The sequence below is a fragment of the Peromyscus maniculatus genome, chromosome X (genome assembly GCF_049852395.1).
Source record: "Peromyscus maniculatus bairdii isolate BWxNUB_F1_BW_parent chromosome X, HU_Pman_BW_mat_3.1, whole genome shotgun sequence".
Taxonomy (NCBI): Eukaryota; Metazoa; Chordata; class Mammalia; order Rodentia; family Cricetidae; genus Peromyscus; species Peromyscus maniculatus.
In genome coordinates, this window is record NC_134875.1 from 93,407,580 (window position 1) to 93,428,744 (window position 21,165).

General features: G+C 47.3%; 1 protein-coding gene across 1 annotated transcript; it reads left to right on the forward strand.

Moving 5' to 3' along the window:
• Positions 1–352: 352 nt before the first annotated feature.
• LOC102924010 (melanoma-associated antigen B5-like) lies at positions 353–19,380 on the forward strand. Its single transcript, XM_076561678.1, has 2 exons — positions 353–490; positions 18,022–19,380. The coding sequence occupies exon 2, from the start codon at positions 18,083–18,085 to the stop codon at positions 19,133–19,135; it is 1,053 nt and encodes a 350-aa protein (XP_076417793.1). The 5' UTR covers positions 353–490; positions 18,022–18,082; the 3' UTR covers positions 19,136–19,380.
• Positions 19,381–21,165: the final 1,785 nt, after the last annotated feature.

Sequence of the window (21,165 nt, forward strand, 5' to 3'; positions counted from 1 at the left end):
TTCCCGGTGTTTGAAGGGGGTTATTACTCGTGAATATTTACAGATACGACTTCTGCCGTGAAATTTAAAAGAGACGGGAACCATGGCAGAGATCGGGATAATTACAGACATATGAAAAAGAAATTGTGCAGAAACTTCCTTTCTGCGTGCTTAATCCTGAGGTTTAAAGAGAGTTCGCTCGGAGAGGGTGACTTCTGGAAGTTGGATTTGGGAGGCAGACACCCAGGAAGGTGGAGTTGCAGAAGCAACCCAGCAAGAGCGCTCGAGTCTTCCCTGGCCACTGTCTCTGAGACCGAGAAGTACACCCCCCACGCCAGAGGGGGCGCCAGAGAGGCGGGGCTTCCGGCAGCGTCTCGGGGGTTCTTCCCTCCGCGAGGGCGTGATTTCCTTCTCCACAGTTCGAGACCGAGACCGGGAGGCGTAAGGAGCGCTGTCCGCGGCCGCCGGCTCAACAGGACCAGGAGACAAGCCCCAGTCTGTGTGGTTCCAGGTGAGAAGGTTGAGAAAGGCATCTCAGAGTCGAATTCCCTGCTCTTGAACCCGTGCCTTTGGTCTCGGACTCTGTCCTTGAGACTCGGCTTCGCACCAACCGCCCCCGGTTTACCTAAAGCCCGGCGTCGAAGCCGAGGACCCGCTCCCCGCCCGGCCCGTGGGCCCCTTGTTGCCAGAGGTGGTCCATCATCTCAGAATAAAGCTCTTCACCTCCATCCGGACAGCTTCCCGCCCCCTCACCGCCACCTCCTCCCCGCCGGCCATCTGCCCCCCTCCCCCCCACTTCTCGGCTTTTCTACCGGTCGCCGCCATTTCGAAAGACCACGAGGCTGGCCGTGGCCGTGGCGGTTGCGGTGGGGCAGGCCTTTACTCGCATCACTGGGAGGCAGAGGCAGGGGCATTTAATCCTGTCGCTTGGGGGCAGAGGCAGGGGCATTTAATCCTGTCGCTTGGGGGCAGAGGCAGGGGCATTTAATCCTGTCGCTTGGGGGCAGAGGCAGGGGCATTTAATCCTGTCGCTTGGGGGCAGAGGCAGGGGGATTTAATCCCAGCACTGGGAGGCAGAGGCAGGAGAATTTAATTCCAACATTCGGGAAGCTGGTGCAGGGGGAATTAATCCCAGCACTGGGAGGCAGAGGCAGGGGCATTTAATCCCAGCATATGGAAGCAGACAGCAGAATTTAATCCCAGCACTTCAAGGGAGACACAAGGGGACTTAATCCTAGCATTGGGAGGCAGAAAAAGGTGGATTAAATCAGTCACTTGGGTGCAGAGGCAGGGGGATTTAATCCTAACACTGGGATGCAGAGGCAAGGGAATTTAATCCTAGCTCTGGGAGGGAGATGAAGGGGGATTTAATCCCAGCACTGGGAGGCAGAGGCAGGAGAATTTAATTCCAACATTCGGGAAGCTGGTGCAGGGGGAATTAATCCCAGCACTGGGAGGCAGAGGCAGGGGAATTTAACTCGGCCCTTCTACCAGTCGCCGCCATTTCGAAAGACCACGAGGCTGGCCGTGGCCATGGCGGTTGCGGTGGGGCAGGCCTTTACTCGCATCACTGGGAGGCAGAGGCAGGGGCATTTAATCCTGTCGCTTGGGGGAGGATGTAGTGGGAATTAATCCCAGCACTAGGAGGCAGAGGCAGGAGAATTTAATTCCAACATTTGGGAGGCTGATGCAGGGGGATTTAATCCCAGCACTGGGAGGCAGAGGCCAGGGAATTTAATAAATGCACTGGGAGGGAGAAAAGGGGGCATTAAATTCAAGCATTTGGTATCAGTAGGCTGATGCAGGGGGATTTAATCCCATCACTTGGGGACAGAAGCAGGGGGATTTAATCCCAGGAGTGGGGGGCAGAAGTAAAGGAAATAATTCCAGCCGTCTGATGCAGAGGAAGGGGCATTTAATTCTAGCACCCAGTCGGCTGATACAGGGGGATATAATCCAAGTACAGGGAGGGATATGCAGGTTGATTTAATCCCAACACTGGGAGACAGAGGCAGGTGGATTTAATTCCAGCATTGTGAGGCAGAAGCATTGTGGTTTAATCCTGTGACTCCGGCAGATGTAGGGGATTTTAACCCAGTCCTTGGTGGCAGATGCAGAGGGAATTAATCCTAGGACTTGGGAGGCAGTGGTAGGGGATTTTAGTCTACCACTAGCAGGGAAATTTAATTCAAGCGCTTGGAGGCAGAACATAGGATTTAAATTAAGCACTTGGGAGGCTAATGCAGGGGGATTTAATCCCATCACTCAGGGACTGAGACAGGGGGATGTAATCCTATCAGTTAGGTACAGAGGCAGGGGATTCAATCCAAATCTTGGGAGGCAGAGGCAAGGGAAATAATCCCAGCACTGGAAGGCAGAGGAAGGGGCATTTAATTCTGGCACCTGGGGATGCTAATGCAGTGGGATTTAATCTGAAAACTGGGATTGAGGCACAGTGGGATTTAATCCCATGGCTGGTAGGCAGATGCAGGGAGATTAAATACCAGCACTGGGAAGCAGAAGCAGGGAGATTTAATACAAGCACTGGGAGGCAGAAGATCTGGGATTTAATTCCAGCAGTCAGAGTCAGAGGACAGAGGATTTATTTTCAGCACTTGGGAGGTTGATACAGGGTGATATAATCTCAGACCAGGGAGGCAGAGGCAGGGATATTTAGTCCCAGCACTAAGAGGCAGAGGAGGGGAATTTAATCCAAGCACTGGGGGAGAGACTCGAAATATAATCCCAGCACTGGGAGTTAGAGGCAAGGGTATTTAATCAGATCAGTGTGAGGGAGAGGAAGCGGGATTTAATTCCAGCCCTTGGTAGACTAATGCAGTGGGATTTAAACCATCAGTTGGTGGCAGAGTCAGGGGTCTTAACCCCAGCACTGAGAGTCAGAGGCATTGTGGTTTAATCCTGTCACTCCAAGCAGATGCAGGGGTTTTTATCCCAGTCCTGGGTGGCAAATGCAGAGAGGATTAAACCTTGCACTTTGGAAACATAGTCAGGATATTTTAGTTCCCAGCACTGGCAGGAAGAGGCAGGGAAATTTAATTCCAGCACTTGGAAGAAGAAGCAGTTGGATTTAATTCCAGCACTTGGGAGGCTGGTGCAGGGGATTTAATCCCAGCACTGGGAGGCAAAGGCAGGAGAATTTAATCCCAGCACTGGGAGGCAGAGGCAGGACAATTTAATTCCAACATTCGGGAAGCTGGTGCATGGGGGAATTAATCCCAGCACTGGGAGGGAGAGTCAGGGGATTTAATCCCAGCATATGGAAGCAGACATGAGAATTTAATTCCAGCACTTCAAGGAAGTCGCAAGGGGATTTAATCCTAGCAATTGGGAGGCAGAAGAAGTTGGATTAAATCCAGTCACTTGGGTGCAGAGGCAGGGGGATTTAATCCTAACACTGGGATGCAGAGGCAAGAAAATTTAATCCTAGCTCTGGGAGGGAGATGAAGGGGGAATTAATTCCAGCACTGGGAGACAGGAGCAGGGGGATTTAATCCCAGTACTGGGAGGAAGACCAAGGGGGATTTAGTCCTAGCACTTGGGAGGCAGAAGCAAGGAGATTTAATCCTAGCAATTGGGAGGCAGAAACAGGAAAATTGAGTCCCAGCACTGTGGTGGATATGAAGGGGGATTTATTTCCACCTCTGAGAGGCTCATGCAGGAGGATACATTCCCATCACTTGGGGGCAGAAGCAGGGAGATTTAATCTTAACACTCAGGGACAAAGGCAGGGGGATTTAATCCCATCACTTGGGGACAGAGCCAGGAACATTTAGACCTAGCACTGGGGGGGGGGGAGAGTCAATGGAATTTAATGCCAGCACTGGGATGGAGAAGAAGGGGCATTAAATTCTAGCACTCGGTTTTGGTAGGCTGATGCAGCGGGATTTAATCCCAGCACTGAGATGAGGAGCCAGAGGTAAATAATTACAACATTTAGAGGCAGAGGCAGGAGGATTTAATCGATGACTGGGAGGAAGAAGCAGGGGGTTTTAATTCCAACACTTGGGAGTCTGATGCAGGGGGACTTAATCCCATCACTTGGGAGTAGAAGCAGGGAGATTTAATCCCATTACTTGGGGACAGAGGCAGGGGGATTTAACCCCAGCACAGGGAGGCAGAGGCAAGGGAAATAATCCAAGTACCGGGTGGCAGAGGAAGGGGCATTTAATTCTGGTACCTGGGGAGGCTAATGCAGTGGGATTTAATCCTAACACTGGGATTGAGGCACAGAGGGATTTAATCCCATAGCTGGTAGGAAGAGGCAGGGAGATTTAATGCCAGCACTGGGAGGCAGAAGCTCAGAGATTTAATTCCAGCAGTTAGAGGCAGAGGACAGAGGATTTATTTTCAGCACTTGGGAGGCTGAGGCAGTGTGACATAATCCCTGCACTGGGAGGCAGAGGCAGGGGAATTAAATTCTATCACTTTGGGGTAGAGGCAAGAGGATTTAATCCTAGCACAGGTAGGCAGAGGCAGGTGGATTTTTTCCCAGCACTGGGAGGCAGAGGCAGGGGGTTTTAATTCCAACAGTCCTAGCCTGGTGCAAAGGTATTTAAACCCAGCACTAGGGGGAAGAGTCAGGGGTCTTTAATCCCAGCACTGAGAGCAGAGGCATTGTGGATTAATCCTGTCACTCTGGGTCTGAAGCAGGGGGATTTAATCCCAGCACTGAGTGGCAGATGCAGGGGTGAATTAATTCTAGTACTTTCGAGTCAGAGGCTGAGGGTTTTAGTTCCAGCACTTGGAGGCAGACAAAGGGAATTTAATTTCAGCACTTGGGAGACTGATACAGGGGGATTTAAACCCAGCACTGGGAGACAGAGGGAGGGGGATTTAATCCCAGCACTCGGGGGTAGAGGCAGGAAATTTATACCCAGCACTGGAAGTTAGAGGCAAGGGAATTTAATCTGAGCACTGTGAGGGAGAGGAAGTCGTATTTAATTCCAGCAATTGAGAGACTAATGCAGGGAAATTTAATCCATCAGTTAGGGGCAGAGTCAGGGGTCTAAAACCCTAGCACTGAGAAGCAGAGGCATTGTAGTTTAATCCCGTCATTCCAGGGCAGAGGTAGGGGGATTTAATCCCAGTACTGAGTGGCAGATGCAGAAGGCATTAATCCTAGCAATTCGGAGGCAGGGGCAGGGGATTTTAGTCCCAGCACTGGGAGACAGACACAGGGAAAATTAAATCAATCACTTGGAGGCAGAACAGAGGATTTAATTTAAGCGCTTGGGAGGCTGATACAGGGGGATTTAATCCCATCAGTTGGGGGCAGAGGCAGGAGAAAATAATCCAAGCACATAGGGACAGAGGCAGGCTGATTTAATCCTAGCACCTGGGGGGCACATGCAGAGGGAATTAATCCTAGCACTTGGGAGGCATAGTCAGGGTATTTTAGTCCCAGCCCTGGGAGGCAGAGGCAAGGAAATTTAATTCCATCACTTGGAAGAAGAAGCAGGTGGATTTAATTCCAGCACTTGGGAGGTTGATGCAGGGGGATTTAATCCCAGCACTGGAAGGCAGAGGACAAGGAATTTAATAAATGCATTGGGAGGGAGAAGAAGGGGCATTATATTCAAGCATTAGGTATCAGGAGTCTGATGCAGAGGGATATAATCCCAGCACTGGGAGTTAGAGGCAAGGGAATTTAATCTGAGCACTGGGAGGGAGAGGAAGCAGGATGTAATTCCAGCACTTGAGAGACTAATGCATGGGGATTTAATTCCATCATTTGGGAGCAGAGTCAGGGGTCTTTAACCCCAGCACTGAGAGGGAGAATCTTGTGGTTTAATCTCATCAATCCAGGGCAGAGGCAGTGGGATTAAATCCCATTAGTTGGGGGACAGAGACAGGGGAAATTAATCCCAGCACTAAGAGACAGAGGCAGGGAGATTTAATGCAAGCACTGGGAGGCAGAAGTTCAGGGATTTAACTCCAGCAGTCAGAGGCAGAGAACAGAGGATTTATTTTCAGCACTTGGGAGGCTGATGCAGGGCAATATAATCCCAGCACTGGAAGGCAGAGTCAGGGGATTTTAGTCCCAACACTGTGAGGTACAGGCAGGGGAATTTAATTCAAGCACTGGTGGCAGAGGCAGGAAATTTAATACCAGCACTGGGAGCTAGAGACAAGGGAATTTAATCCGAGCAGTGGGAGGGAGAGGAAGCAGGATTTAATTCCAGTACTTGGGAGACTAATGCAGTGGGTTTTAATTAATCATTTGGGGGCAGAGTCAGGGGTCTTTAACCCCAGCACTGAGAGGCAGAGGCATTGTTCTTTAATCCTGTCACTCCAGGCAGATGCAGAGGATTTCATCCCAGTCCTGGGTGGCAGATGCAGAGGGAATTAATCCTTGCACTTTGGAGACATAGTCAGGGTATTTTAGTTCCCAGCACTGGGAGGAAGAGGCAGGGAAATTTAATTCCAGCACTTGGAAGGAGAAGCAGGTGGATTTAATTCCAGCACTTGGGAGGGTGATACAGGGGGATTTAATCCCAGCACTGGGAGGCAGAGGCCAGGGAATTTAATAAATGCACTGGGAGGGAGAAGAAGGTGCCTTAAAATCAATCATTCGGTATCAGTAGGCTGATGCAGGGGGATTGAATCCCATCACTTGGGGACAGAAGCAGGGGGATTTAATCCCAGGACTGGGGGGCAGAGGGAAAGGAAATAATCCCAGCCCTCTGAGGCAGAGGAAGGGGCATGTAATTCTAGCACCCAGTAGGCTGATACAGGGGGATATAATCCAAGTACTTCGAGGGAGATGCAGGTGATTTAATCCCAACACTGGGCGAAACATGCAGGTGGATTTAATTCCAACATTGTGAGGCAGAAGCATTGTGGTTTAATCCTGTGACTCCGGCAGATATAGGGGATTATATCCCAGTCCTGGGTGGCAGATGGAGAGGGAATTAATCCTAGAACTTGGGAGGCAGAGGTAGGGGATTTTAGTCCTATCACTAGCAGGGAAATTTAATTCAAGCGCTTGGAGGCAGAACATAGGATTTAAATTAAGCACTTGGGAGGCTGATGCAGGGGGAATTAATCCCATCACTCAGGGACAGAGGCAGGGGGATGTAATCCCATCACTTAGGTACAGAGGCAGGATATTCAATCCAAGCCTTGGGAGGCAGAGGCAAGGGAAATAATCCCAGTACTGGTTGGCTGAGGAAGGGGCATTAAATTCTGGAACCTGGGGAGGCTAATGCAGTGGGATTTAATCTGAACAGGGAGATTTAATGCAAGCATTGGGAGGCAGAACCTCGGGGATTTAATTCTAGCAGTCAGAGGCATTTAATTCTGGCCCCTGGGGAGGCTAATGCTGTGGGATTTAATCTGAACACTGGGATTGAGGCACAGCGGGATTTATTCCCATGTCTGGTAGGCAGAAGCAGGGAGATTTAATGCCAGCACTGGGAGGCAGAATCTGGGAGATTTAATTCCAGCAGTCAGAGGCAGAGGACAGAGGATTTATTTTCAGCACTTGGGAGGCTGATGCAGGGTGATAAAATCCCAGCACTGTGAGGCAGAGGCATGTGGATTTAATCATAGCACTGGGAGACAGAGGCAAAGGAAATTATCCCAGCACTGGGAGGCAGAGGAAGGGGCATTAAATTCTTGCACTCAGTAGGCTGATACAGGGGGAAATAATCCCAGTACTGGGAGGATTTTATCCCAGTCCTAGGTGGCAGATGCAGAGGAAATTAATAGATCTTGGGAGGCAGAGGTAGGGGAATTTAGTTCTAGCACTAGCAGGGAAATTTACTTCAAGCGATTGGAGGCACAACATAGGATTTAAATTAAGCACTTGGGAGGATGATGCAGGAGGAATTAATCCCATCACTCAGGGACAGAGGCAGGGGGATGTAATCCCATCACTTAGGTACAGAGGCAGGATATTCAATCCAAGCCTTGGGAGGCAGAGGCAAGGGAAATAATCCCAGTACTGGTTGGCAGAGGAAGGGGTATTTAATTCTGGTACCTGGGGAGGCTAATGCAGTGGGAAGAGGAAGCAGGTGGATTTATTTTCAGCACTTTGGAGGGTGATGCAGGGGGATTTAATCCCAGCACTGGGAGGCAGAGGCCAGGGAATTTAATAAATGCACTGGGAGGGAGAAAAAGTGGCATTAAATTCAAGCATTCAGTATCAGTACGCTGATGCAGGGGGATTTAATCCAATCACTTGGCGCCAGAGTCAGGGGGATTTAATCATGGTACTTGGAGGCAGAGGCAAAGAAAATAATCCCAGCACTTGGAGGCAGATGAAGGGGCATTTAATTCTGGTCCCTGGGGAAGCTAATGCAGTTGGATTTAATCTGAACACTGGGATTGAGGCACAGAGGGATTTAATCCCATGGCTGGTAGGCAGAAGCAGGGAGATTTAATGCAAGCACTGGGAGGCAGAAGCTCGGGGATTTAATTCCAGCAGTCAGAGACAGAGGACAGAGGATTTATTTTCAGCACTTGGGAGGCTGATGCAGGGTGATAAAATCCCAGCACTGGGAGGCAGAGTCAGGGGTTTTTAGTCCCAGCACTGTGAGGCAGAGGCAGGGGCATATAATCCCAGCACTGGGAGGCAGAGGCAAGGGTAATAATCCCAGCCCTCTGAGTCAGAGGAAGGGGCATTTAATTCTAGCACCCAGTAGGCTCATACAGGGAATTATAATCCAAGTACTGGGAGGGAGATGCAGTTTGATTTAATCCCAACACTGGGAGACAGAGGCAGGTGGATTTAATTCCAGCATTGTGAGGCAGAAGCATTGTGGTTTAATCCTGTGACTCCGGCAGATGTAGGGGATTTTATTGAGGTCCTGGGTGGCAGATGCAGAGGGAATTAATCCTAGCAATTGGGAGGCAGAGGTAGGGGAGTTTAATCCTAGCACTAGCAGGGAAATTTAATTCAAGCACTTGGAGACACAACATAGGATTTAAATTAAGCACTTGGGAGGCTGATGCAGGGGGAATTAATCCCATCACTCAGGAACAGAGGCAGGGGGATGTAATCCCATCACTTAGGTACAGAGGCAGGGGATTCAATCCAATCCTTGGGAGGCAGAGGCAAGTGAAATAATCAAAGTACTGGTTGGCAGAGGAAGGGGCATTTAATTCTGGTACCTGGGGAGGCTAATGCAGTGGGATTTAATCTGAACACTGGGATTGAGGCACAGAGGAATTTAATCCCATGTCTGGTAGGAAGAAGCAGGGAGATTTATTGCCAGCACTGGGAGGCAGAAGCTTGGGGATTTAATTCTAGCAGTCAGAGGCAGAGGACAGAGGTTTATTTTCAGCACTTGGAAGGCTGATGCAGGGTGATATGATCCCAGCCCTTGGCGGCAGGGGCAGGGGTTTTTAGTCCCAGCACTGTGAGGCAGAGGCTGGGGAATTTAATCCATCACTGGGGGCAGAGGCAGGAAATTTAATCCCAGCACTGGGAGTTAGAGGCAATGGAATTTACTCTGAGCAGTGGGAGGCAGATGATGCAGGATTTAATTCCAGAACTTGGAAGACTAATGCTGTAGGATTTAATCCAACACTTGGGGGCAGAGTCAGGGGTCTTTAACCCCAGCACTGAGAGGCAGAGGCATTGTGGTTTAATCCTGTCACTCCGGGCAGATGCAGGGTATTTTATTCCAGTCCTGGTTGGCAGATGCAGAGGGAATTAATCCTTGCACTTGTGAGGCAGAGGTAGGGGATTTTAGACAAAGCACTAGCAGGGAAATTTAATTCAAGCGCTTGGAGGCAGAACATAGGATTTAAATTAAGCACTTGGGAGGCTAATGCAGGCATATTTTATCCCATCACTCATGGACAGAGGCAGGGGGATCTAATCCCATCACTCAGGGACAGAGGCAGGCGATTCAATCCAAGCCTTGGGAGGCAGAGGCAAGAGAATTAATCCCTGCACTGGGAGGCAGAGGAAGGGTCATTTAATTCTGGCACCTGGGGAGGCTAATGCAGTGGGATTTAATCTGAACACTGGGATTGAGGCACAGAGGGATTTAATCCCATGGCTGGTAGGCAGAAGCAGGGAGATTTAATGCCAGCACTGGGAGGCAGAAGCTCGGGGATTTAATTCCAGCAGTCAGAGACAGAGCACAGAGGATTTGTTTTCAGCACTTGGGAGGCTGATGCAGGGTGATATAATTCCTGCACTGGGAGGCAGAGGCAGGGGTTTTTAGTCCCAGCACTGTGAGGCAGAGGCTGGGGAATTTAATCCAAGCACTGGGGGCAGAGGCAGGAAATTTAATCCCAACACTGGGAGTTAGAGCAAGGGAATTTTATCCGAGCAGTGGGAGGGAGAGGAAGCAGAATTTAATTCCAGCACTTGTGAGACTAATGCAGTGGGATTTAATCCATCATTTGGGGCCAGAGTCAGGGGACTTTAACCCCAGCACTGAGAGGCCGAGGCATTGTGGTTTAATCCTGTCACTCCAGCAGATGCAGGGGATTTTATCCCAGTCTGGTTGGCAGATGCAGAGGGAATTAATCCTTGCACTTGGGAGACATAGGGTATTTTAGTTCCCAGCACTGGGAGGAAGAGGCAGGGAAATTTAATTCCAGCACTTGGAAGGAGAAGCAGGTGGCTTTAATTTCAGCACATGGGAGGCTGATGCAGTCGGATTTAATCCCAGCACTGGGAGGCAGAGGCCACGAATTTAATAAATGCACTGGGAGGGAGAAAAAGGGGCATTAAATTCAAGCATTCATTATCAGTAGGCTGATGCAGGGCGATTTAATACTATCACTTGGGGACAGAGGCAGGGGGATTTAATCCCAGCAATAGGAGGCAGAGGCAAAGGAAATAATCCCAGCACTGGGAAGCAGAGGAAGGGGCATTTAATTCTGGATGCTGGGGAGGCTAATGTAGTGGGATTTAATCCCAACACTGGGAACGAGGCACAGAGGGATTTAGTTCCATGTCTGGTAGGCAGAAGCAGGGAGATTTAATGCCAGAACTGGGAGGCAGAAGCTCGGGGATTTAATTCCAGCAGTCAGAGGCAGAGGACAGAGAATTTATTTTCAGCACTTGGGAGGCTGATGCAGGGTGATATAATCCCAGCACTGGGAGGCAGAGGCAGGGGTTTTTAGTCCCAGCACTGTGAGGCAGAGGCAGAGGAATTTAATCCAAGCACTGGGGGCACTGGCAGGAAATTTAATCACAGCACTGGGAGTTAGAGGCAAGGGAATTTAATCTGAGTTGTGGGAGGGAGAGGAAGCGGGATTTAATTCCAGCACTTGGGAGACTAATGCAGTGGGATTTAATCCATCATTTGGGGGCAGAGTCAGGGGTCTTTAACCCCAGCACTGAGAGGCAGAGGCATTGGTGATTAATCCTGTCACTCCCGGCAGATGCAGGGGATTTTATCCCAGTCCTGGTTGCCAGATGCAGAGGGAATTAATCCTTGCACTTGGGAGTCAGAGGCAGGGGATTTTAGTCCCAGGTCTGGGAAGCAGACACAGAGAAATTGAATTTCAGCACTTAGAAGCAGAGCTGGAGGATTTAATTTCAGCACTTGGTCGGCTGCTTCAGGGGGATTTAATCCTATCAATTGGGGGCAGAGGCAGGGGAAATTAATCCCAGCACTCAGGAACAGAGGCAGGCAGATTTAATCCTAGCACCTGGAAGGCAGATGCAGGGGGACTTAATACTATCACTTGGGAGGCATAGTCAGGATATTTTAGTCCCAACACTAGGAGGCAGAGGCAGGGAAATTTAATTCAAGTACTTGGAGGAAGCAGGTGAATTTAATTCCAGCACTTTGGGGGCTGATGCAGGGGGACTTAATCCCAGCACTGGGAAGCAGAGGCAAGAAAATCATTCCCAGCACTGGCAGTTAGAGGCAAGGGAATTTAATCTGAGCACTGGGAGGGAGAGGAATGGGGATTTAATTCTAGCCCTTGGGAGTCTCATTCAGGGGGATTTAATCCTGTCACTTGTGGGCAGAAGCAGGGGGATTTAATCTCAGCACTTGGAGGCAGAGGTAGGGCGATTTAATCCTAGTACTGGGAGGAAGATCCAGGGGGATTTAATCGTAGCAATTTCGAGGAGGTGACAGGGAAATTTGATTCCAGTATGTGGAAGCCAAAGCCAGAGGATTTACTTCCAGCACTTGGGAGTTAGAGGCAGGCAGATTTAATGCCAGCATTTGAGGCAGAGGCAGTTGGATTAAATCCAGTCACTTGGGGCAGAGGCCAGGTGGATTTAAGCAAAGTTCGGGGAGGCACAGGCAAGGGAATTAAAACCCATTGCTGTGGTGGAAATGAAGGGGGATTTAATTCCACCTCTGAGAGGTTGATGCAGGAGGATTCAATCCCATCACTCGGGGACAGAGCCAGGGCATTTAGTCCCAGCACTGGGGGGCATAGTCAAGGGAATTTAATCGCAGCACTGGGAGGGAGAAGAAGGGGCATTAAATTCTACCACTCGGTTTCTGAAGGCTGATGCAGGGGAATTTAATCCCAGCACTGAGAGGGATAGTCAGAGGTAAATAATCACAGTACTCAGAGACAGAAGCAGGAGGATTTAATCTCAGCACTGGGAAGAAGAGGCAGGGGGTTTTAATTCCAACACTTGGGAGGTTGATGCTGGGGGATTTAATGCCATCACTTGGGGCAGAAGCAGGGAGATTTAATCCTATCACTCAGGACAGTGGCAGGGGGATTTAATCCCATCCCTTGGGGACAGAGGCAGCAGGATTTAATCCCAGCACTGGGAGGCAGAGGAAGGGGCATTTAATTCTGGCACCTGGGGAGGCTAATGTAGTGGGATTTAATCCCAACACTGGGATCGAGGCATAGAGGGATTTAATCCCATGGCTGGTAGGCAGAGGCAGGGAGATTTAATCCAAGCACTGGGAGGTAGAAGCTCGAGGATTTAATTCCAGCAGTCAGAGACAGAGGACAGAGTATTTATTTTCACCACTTTGGAGGCTGATGCAGGGTGATATATTCCCCGCACTGGGAGGCAGAGGCAGGGGAATTAAATCCTATCACTTTGGGGCACAGGCAGGGGGATTTAATCCCTGCACTAGGAGGCAGAGGCAGCGGGATCTCATCTCAGTACTGGAAGGGAGAGACAGGTGGTTTTAATTCCAACAGTCAGAGCCTGCAATAGGGTTATTTAATCCCAGCACTTGGCGGAAGATTCAGGGGTCTTTAATCTGAGCACTGAGAGGCTGAGCCATTGTGGTTTAATCCTGTCACTCCGGGGCAGAAACAGAGGGATTTGATCCCAGTACTGGGTGGCAGTTGTGGGGGGAATTAATCCTAGTATTTTGAGGCAGAAGCAGGGGTTTTTTTCACAGCACTGGGAGGCAGCCCAGTGAAATTTAATTTCAGCACTCGGAAGCAGACCCGGGTGATTTAATTTGAGCACTTGGGAGGCGATGCAGGGGGATTTAATCACAGCACTGGGAGGCAGATGCAGGGGGATTTAATCCCAGCACTGGGGGGGGGGGTGGAGGCAGGAAAATTTCTTCCCAGCACTGGGAGTTAGAGGCAAGGAATTTAATCAGAGCCCTGGGAGGAGAGGAAGCTGGATTTAATTCAATCCCTTGGGAGACTAATGCAGGGGAATTTAATCCATCACTTGGGGACAGAGGCAGAGGGATTTAATCCCATTACTGGTAGGCAGATGTGGGGGGAATTAATCCTAGTACTTTCGAGGCAGAGATAGGGGGTTTTATTCACAGAACTGGGAGGCAGCCCAGGGAAATTTAATTCCAGCACTGGAGGCAGAGCCAGCCGGTGGATTTAATTTCAGCACTTGGTAGACTAATGCAGGGGGATTTAATCCCAGCACTGGGAGGCTGAGGTAGGGGGATTTAATCCCAGCTCTGGGGAGGGGGCAGAGGCAGGAAAATTTCTTCCCAGCACTGGGAGTAAGAGGCAAGGGAATTTAATAAGAGCACTCAGAAGGAAAGGACGTGGGGTTTAATTCAAGCCCTTGGGAGACTAATGCAGGGGGATTTAATCCATCAGTTGGGGACAGAGGCAGGGGGTTTTAATCCCATTACTGGTAGGCAGATGCAGGGGTATTTAATCTTAGCACTTGGGAGGCAGAGGCAGGGGGTTTTAGTCCCATTACTGGTAGGCAGATGCAGGGAAATTTAATTCCAGCACTGGGGAGGCTGAAGCAGGGGGATTTAATCCCAGAACTGGGAGGCAGAGGCAGGGGGATTTAATTACAGCACTTGGGAGGCTGTTGCATGGGGATTTAATCCCAGAACTGGGAGGCAGACACAGGGGATTTAATCCTAGCACTGGGAGTTAGAGGTAAGGGAATTTAATCCCAGCACTAGGAGTGAGAAGGACATTTAATTCCAGCACTCTGGAGAATAATGCAGTGGGATTTAATCCCATTAGTTGGGAGCAGAAGCAGGGGGATTTAGTACCAGAACTCCCAGTCAGAGTTAGGCAGATCTTCATGAGTACAAGGCCATTCTGGCCTACAGAGCATCTTCCAGTACAGGCTCCAAAGCTACACAGAGAAATCCTTATTCAAAAAACCTGGAAAAAACAAAAACAAACAAAAAACAAAAAACCCACAACACCCAAATCATTGTTCTTGGTCTCTATACTAACCAAAGTGGTTAACACCATTCTCACCCTACTGGAAACCCTTTATTTCAGTCTTGTCCCATCTCAAAAAATAGCCAAGTCCCACAAAGTATGTCCTGAGTGACATTCTCTCCTAACCATAAAGAAGTATCCCAGTCCCGTAGGAAACTCTTCCCCTTTTAACAGCTTTGGCCCAACTCAGAGGAGCACCTCCATCTCAAATAATCGAGCTTGTTCTCTATTTTAGCCATTGCAGAAGACATCTACCTTTACCTCAGTTACCACCATTTTTATGTTGATATTTTTAAAATAATTTTATTTATTGCTATTTAAATATCATGGATTCCATCTTTTCCCCACTTCCTTTTCCTCTTTCCAAACCATGTACCTACCTTGCTCACCTTTAAATTACTAGTCTCTTTTTCTTTAATTGTTGGTGGTGGTTGTGGTGGTGGAGTAGGTGGCAGTGTTGTTGTTGTTGGTGGTGGTGGTAGTGTGTGTGTGTGTGTGTGTATGTGTGTGTGTCTGTGTGTGTCTGTCTGTGTCTGTGTGTGTGTGTGTGTGTGTGTGTCTGTGTGTGTAGTGCTACATGCATACATGTTTTCATGGTGACTGGAGTCCAAACAAGACAGGGACAGGGAGGACAGCAATCAGCATGTTCCTGTGGAGGGAGGCAAGCTCAGGAGGTAAGGCAGTCTTTAAGAGAGCCAGCTCCAAGACTGCATCCAGGTTATACAAAAAAAATCCATGAATTTGGTGAGGGCTTAGGAAAAATTCTTATCCACTTGAGGGTTAGACTTTATCTGAGGGGGAAAATAAGGAAACATATATGCTTTCTGATGGTAACTTTTTCTTTTACTTCGTCTTAAAAAAATCTCTTCCTCTGAAAATCTGTCTCCCAGTTGTATAGCTTGATCTGCTTAAGAGGCCCCCTAGCAATATTGTCAGAATCTGTCCCTGGTGCATGAGCTGGCTTTCTGGAGCCCAATACCTATGGTGGGACACCTGGCACAGCCTTGAGTCGGGGCGGCGGGGGCTTAGACATGCCTCAACTTAATATACCTTCCCACAGGAGGCCTTACCTTCTTGTAGGAATGATTGGGGTTGTGTTGGGAGGGGGTGGCTGGAGGGGTGGGAGAAGGGAAGAGGGGGATCTTTGATTGCTATATAAAATAAATAAAATATTTCTTAATAAAAACCAAACATAAAAGGAAAATCTGACTCCATATATTTATATCTCTTCTCTCTCTCTCTCTCTCTCTCTCTCTCTCTCTATATATATATATATATATATATATATATATATATATATATAATTTATCTATATATATATATGTATTTCTCTTTTTGAAAGTCTCTCTTGTTCTCACTCTCCTGCCTAGTTTCATTCGCTTTCCTCAGCTCCCTCTGCATACCCACATACATGTTCACACATTGCCTCATTCCTCTTTCTTCCTCTCATGGCCAAACTCTGCAAAATTATATGTTACATTTTCAGGGTCTGACCCATTCTCATAACATATAAGTCACATAGTTTTTCTCAGGCTAGGAAGGTTGCACTGACTGGCTAGTGGGTAACACTTGGCCAAGCATGTAGCCTGAATGGTTAGTGTTCCCAGACATAGAATGAGATTGAAATTCAGGACTTAACAATAACAGTAGTTGGCTAAACCTTGAATGGTTGGAGTACATGCAGAAAGAGAATTATTGCAGGGGGTTATGTAGACCAATGTTGATTCAGTTCTGATCTTGATTTAGCAATTAAAACAAATGGAATTTATGTTTGTGTGCTCTCAGCAAGGGCAGTTAGTCTGTTTTGAATTTGTCCTGAAATCTAAACTTAGCTGTCTTTTGTGAATGAGAAAATTATTACTTTCCTGTGTCAGTTATGAAAAATATTCCAGTACTGTTTTTATTGATCAGAATTACACAGCTTAAACAGACTTTCTGACCATGCATAGCTAATTTATTTTTTACGAGATAAACACATAAGCAGTAGGGAAAATACCCATAACTGTTATTAGGGAAGAAATGAAGTGGCACATGAGAAAAATTTCAGACAGAAACAGCCAGGCTTTTACAGTCAATGAATCCACAGCATTGAAAGATGGGGCTCCTCATCAGGTGGGGCTGGTGAGTGGACCTGTCAAACACTTGTTGTCATCTGCTTTATACTCCCATGGCCTCCTGCAAGGGGGCTTCAACCCTAGACAAGAACTATAGTCTGTGACCACCATTTTAATCTGTCTCTGTGCAGTGTAAATCATAGCTGTCCCTCCTGTGCCACACAAACCCTGGTTCTCAGTCTCTATTACTTTCAGAGAAGGAATCACATCACACCTGAGGAAGCTGGTCCTTGTTTGCAGTAGGGGAACACCCCAGAGGAAAAAGATACCCCTAACAATTTAGAGAAGCCCAGGGAAGAATGGGACAATTGAAATACACACTCATGTATGCATTTATGGCTTCAAAAAATGTCACAGTCAATAAAAATGTGGGCCACATTTTAGTAGAGGAAAGAAGCCCATGCTGACAATAGAAAATGCAGAAAAACACAGGTGGAGATAGTCACAAAGGCCAAGCATGGGTGTCCCACAGATATATGCCCTCTGTTCCTACAGAATTAGAGAACTGAGGCTATCGACATGAGGGGAAAAGATCCTCATATTGGCCAAAGAAGCAACACCATGTTTTGTAAGGAATTAAGAATGTGTTCTAAGGGAACTCCCCATCCCAATACACTCAGGAGATTCACAGCCTGCCCCTATCATCAATCCTTTGAGGTATATGCAGGGCTATGGTGTTAACTACTATCAGAAGAGTCTTAAGAGTAATGAGATTCTTAGGGTGAATGGAGGGTCCTTTAGCCAGGTAAGTCCTCTGAGTATGGTCAGAAATCAGATAAGGACTCCATGGGAGGAATCAGAGTACTTCTCCCCTGCTAAGAGCCTAGATTTTCTCTGCAGTAGTATTGGTTCAGGCCCCCATTTACTCCCATGCTATGAGGCTGTAGCTAAAATAGTGGTAAGGATTTTGGTCAGAGGACATGGCCTAACTATTTCTACAAGGAAGTTTAAGTCATGTCTGAGGAAAACACACACAACAGAGTACATCACAGGGAGACATTTGGCAAGTGGTAGAGGAGAGAGGTTCAGGATTTCCAAGAACTTGCTTGAAGATTCTCAGTGGAAACTGAAAAGGCCCCAACAACTCTAAGAAGCTAGAAGGCATGAGTGGCAGCCTGCTGTATTCAGCCAAGCTCAGCAGAGGCAGGAATGACAGGCTGTAAGCCTAGACTTAATCTGCTTCTTCCTTAGGGAACAGGCAGTTGAGAACAGAAGGCCAGTAGGTTCCTAAAATCGGTGCTCTCATGGAAACATACAGAGGTTATGTTAGATAAATAAACAAAGGGTGGATTCCCCTGGAAAAAGGGCTCACATAATTTCATTCTTCCCTTGGCAGGTGTCTGCATCACCAGCATCCTGCCCACACATCTTGCTGTTGTCCCTAGCCAAGAGTCATCATGCCTCGTGGTCATAAGAATAAGCGCCATGCCCGGAAGAAACGCCACCAGGCCCGAGGTGAGGCTCAGGCTTGTGGAAGTGTTCAGGAAATAGCAGAGGAACCACAAGAGGCAGCAGAAAACTCCTCTGCTGCTTCCCAGAGCCAGCCTGAGGCTGAGTCTTCCAGCACTCCCGAGGCTCCTCAGGAAGCAACACCATCTGCCTCAAGCACTCTGAGTATTTCTTCCTCTGAATCACGTGAGAATTCCTGTGGGGAAAGTGATGAATTCCAGGAAAAGGAATCCCCCGTTGAGGACCAGCCCTGCACCATCCGTCCTCACCAAGAAATGGTAGCAAGAAAGGTAATAGTGCTCTTACAGCACCTGCTCCACAACTTCAATGTGAAGCAGCTTACTACTAAGGAAGATATGCTGAAGCTTCTCACCAAGAAGTATGAAGACGACTTCCCTGAGATCTTCAGGAAAGCCTCTCAGAAGCTCGAAGATGCCTTTGCAGTGGAAGTGAGGGAAGTCAACTCCAGTAAGCCCTCATACAACCTCATCAGCAAGCTGAAGCTCCCCAACAATGGGAGGATTCGTCCTGGCAAAGGCTTTCCCAAGACTGCTTTTGTGATGTGTGTCTTAGGTATTATCCTCATTAGGGGCAATTGTGCCAGTGAAGAAGACATCTGGAAAGTCCTGAAGAAGAAGCGAATCTATCCAGGAAAGAAGCACCGCATCTTTGGTGAGCCCCGGAAGCTCCTGACCAATTATTTGGTGAAGCTGAATTACCTGGAGTACAGGCAGGTGGCCGGCAGTGTTCCTCCACGCTATGAGTTCCTGTGGGGTCCCCAAGCCTATGCTGAAACAAGCAAGATGAAAGTCCTGGAATATTTGGCCAAGATAAACCAAACAACACCTAGTGCCATGGCTGCCATTTACGAAGAGGCTTTGAAAGATGACCAAGGACAAACAGAAGCCAGAGATGAAGATGACTCTGATGCCACTGACCAAACTAGTGAAGATCCCTCAGTAAAATTACCAGCAAATCCCACTGTCCCCGTTGACCCTTAAAGTTTTCCTGTCATTGAGATAAGGACACAAAGCATGAAAAAAAGCTTTTCTTGAAAATATGAAATAATCTTAGAGTTAGTAGGTCAGGACACTGGGAATAGCAGGGGATTAGAACACAGTTAAGTCTAGTTTCCTTTAATTGCATTCATTATGTGGTTTGGTAAAGTTAAATGCAATAAATGTAATTAAATATTTCCCCTGGTTTGTAAAACAAAAGTCAATAAAAGTCAAATGTTTATGAATTAGACTTTGTGTTTATTTACTGATATTGTACAAATCTATATCAAATACATTCTCTTTAGAAGTCGATGTGAAAGTGTTAGAACAGTAATATAATATTCCAGCCTCCAATTTTAGAAATTTTGAGCCAGTATCTGCAGTTTTACCAGTAAGATTGGATTTCCTCTTTTTGACTTAAGGTAAAGTAAAAAGGAATAAAGACAATGGTGTTTTCTTATGAGAGCAATCTTGTTGAAATTCATTGAGCAAGGCATGTGGAAAAGTCAAATTCCCTAAACTTGGAAAACAGATGCAATTTTCATTCATTGATCATGAAATTCTTGGGCTAACTGGACTTTAAAAGTAATGAATACATGCCATCTCCTTAGATGGTATGCTTTACAGTTTATGGGGAAAAGTACTGTAAGTCTATGATAGCAACACAGAGAAAATACACACTGGAGGTTGGGGTCAGATGGAGGTGTATATCACCTTTATTTTGGTTTAATTTTTATAGTTTTGGATGCTGAAAATTGTAAGATGAAGATTACAGCTGACCCCGTTCTAAACAATGCTATTCCTATTTAAAACTTTGAGAGAGGAAAAGAACAGGGGAGTAAGGGATGGACAAAGGTAAAGGAAAGGCAAAGTGAAGACAGGGAAAGGTATAAGTGTAGCAGGAATCTTAAAAGTACTTATTAATAAAATCAAACCCGAGGCCGGTTATTGGGGTGAATACTGGAAGGTCAGAGAGACAGAACAAGCCACAGCTATCTCACCTCACCAGTTCCTCAGCTGGTCCTGTTTCCTCAGACTGGAAGCCTCTGAATCCTCATCCAGAATGAATCTCAGCTGAACTGTGCTGCTCCAAAGCCTGAAAGTTTAACCAGCCAAATGCTTCTAGTTTCTGGTCCTCACGCCTTATATATCTTTCTGCTTTCTACCACCACTCCCTGGGATTAAAGGCTGGCTTTCTGGGATTAAAGGCATGTGTCACCATGTTTGGCTATTTCCAATGTGGCCTTGAACTCACAGAGATCCAGAGGGATTTCTGTCTCTGGAATGCTAGGATTTAAGGTGTGAGTGCCACCATTTTCTAGGCTTTGTATTTAGTGGCTGTCTGTTCTCTGACCCCAGATAAATTTATTAGAGTACACAATATTTTGGGGAACACAATACCACCACATATAAGTTATTGTGTTGGTGGGCAAATGGAACAAAAATCTCCATTTGGGCAGGAAGGAAAGGTGTCCTAGATTCTCTTTCCAGTGCAGGTAAGTCAGACTGAAAAATCAGGTGATTGGTGCATATTCTGTCAACATTTTGAGAGATCCCTCAAGTGAGATGAGATCCATAGAAACCACTACATCATCACTGTTTGACTAGCACTGAAAAGTAGATGCTAACTGATGAGAAGAGCATTTCATGTTAAGTTATCTTAATTTTCATTTCACAAACATTTATCAAGGGCTACATTTTGTTAAGGTAATAATGACTAAAATGAGGCAGCTGGACAGAAGGACATCATGGGGGCAGTGGAATTTGACCTTATAACAAATTCTAAGTCCTTGAATTGTAGTCATCTGGGACAGCCCCCTCCCCCCCCCACACACACTCAAATTAGAGCTGTCATGTTGAAATGAAAATAGTGGTACTCATTACTTTTGCCCTGTGTACTATAATTTTTATGAGACTATTCTATATGCTCTAATACTTTCAAGATACGAGAACAAGATGTACGACAAGTGGATGTATCACCTGTGACCAATATAATAACAGTAATTTTTCAAAGACTGAGCATTTTTTTTCCA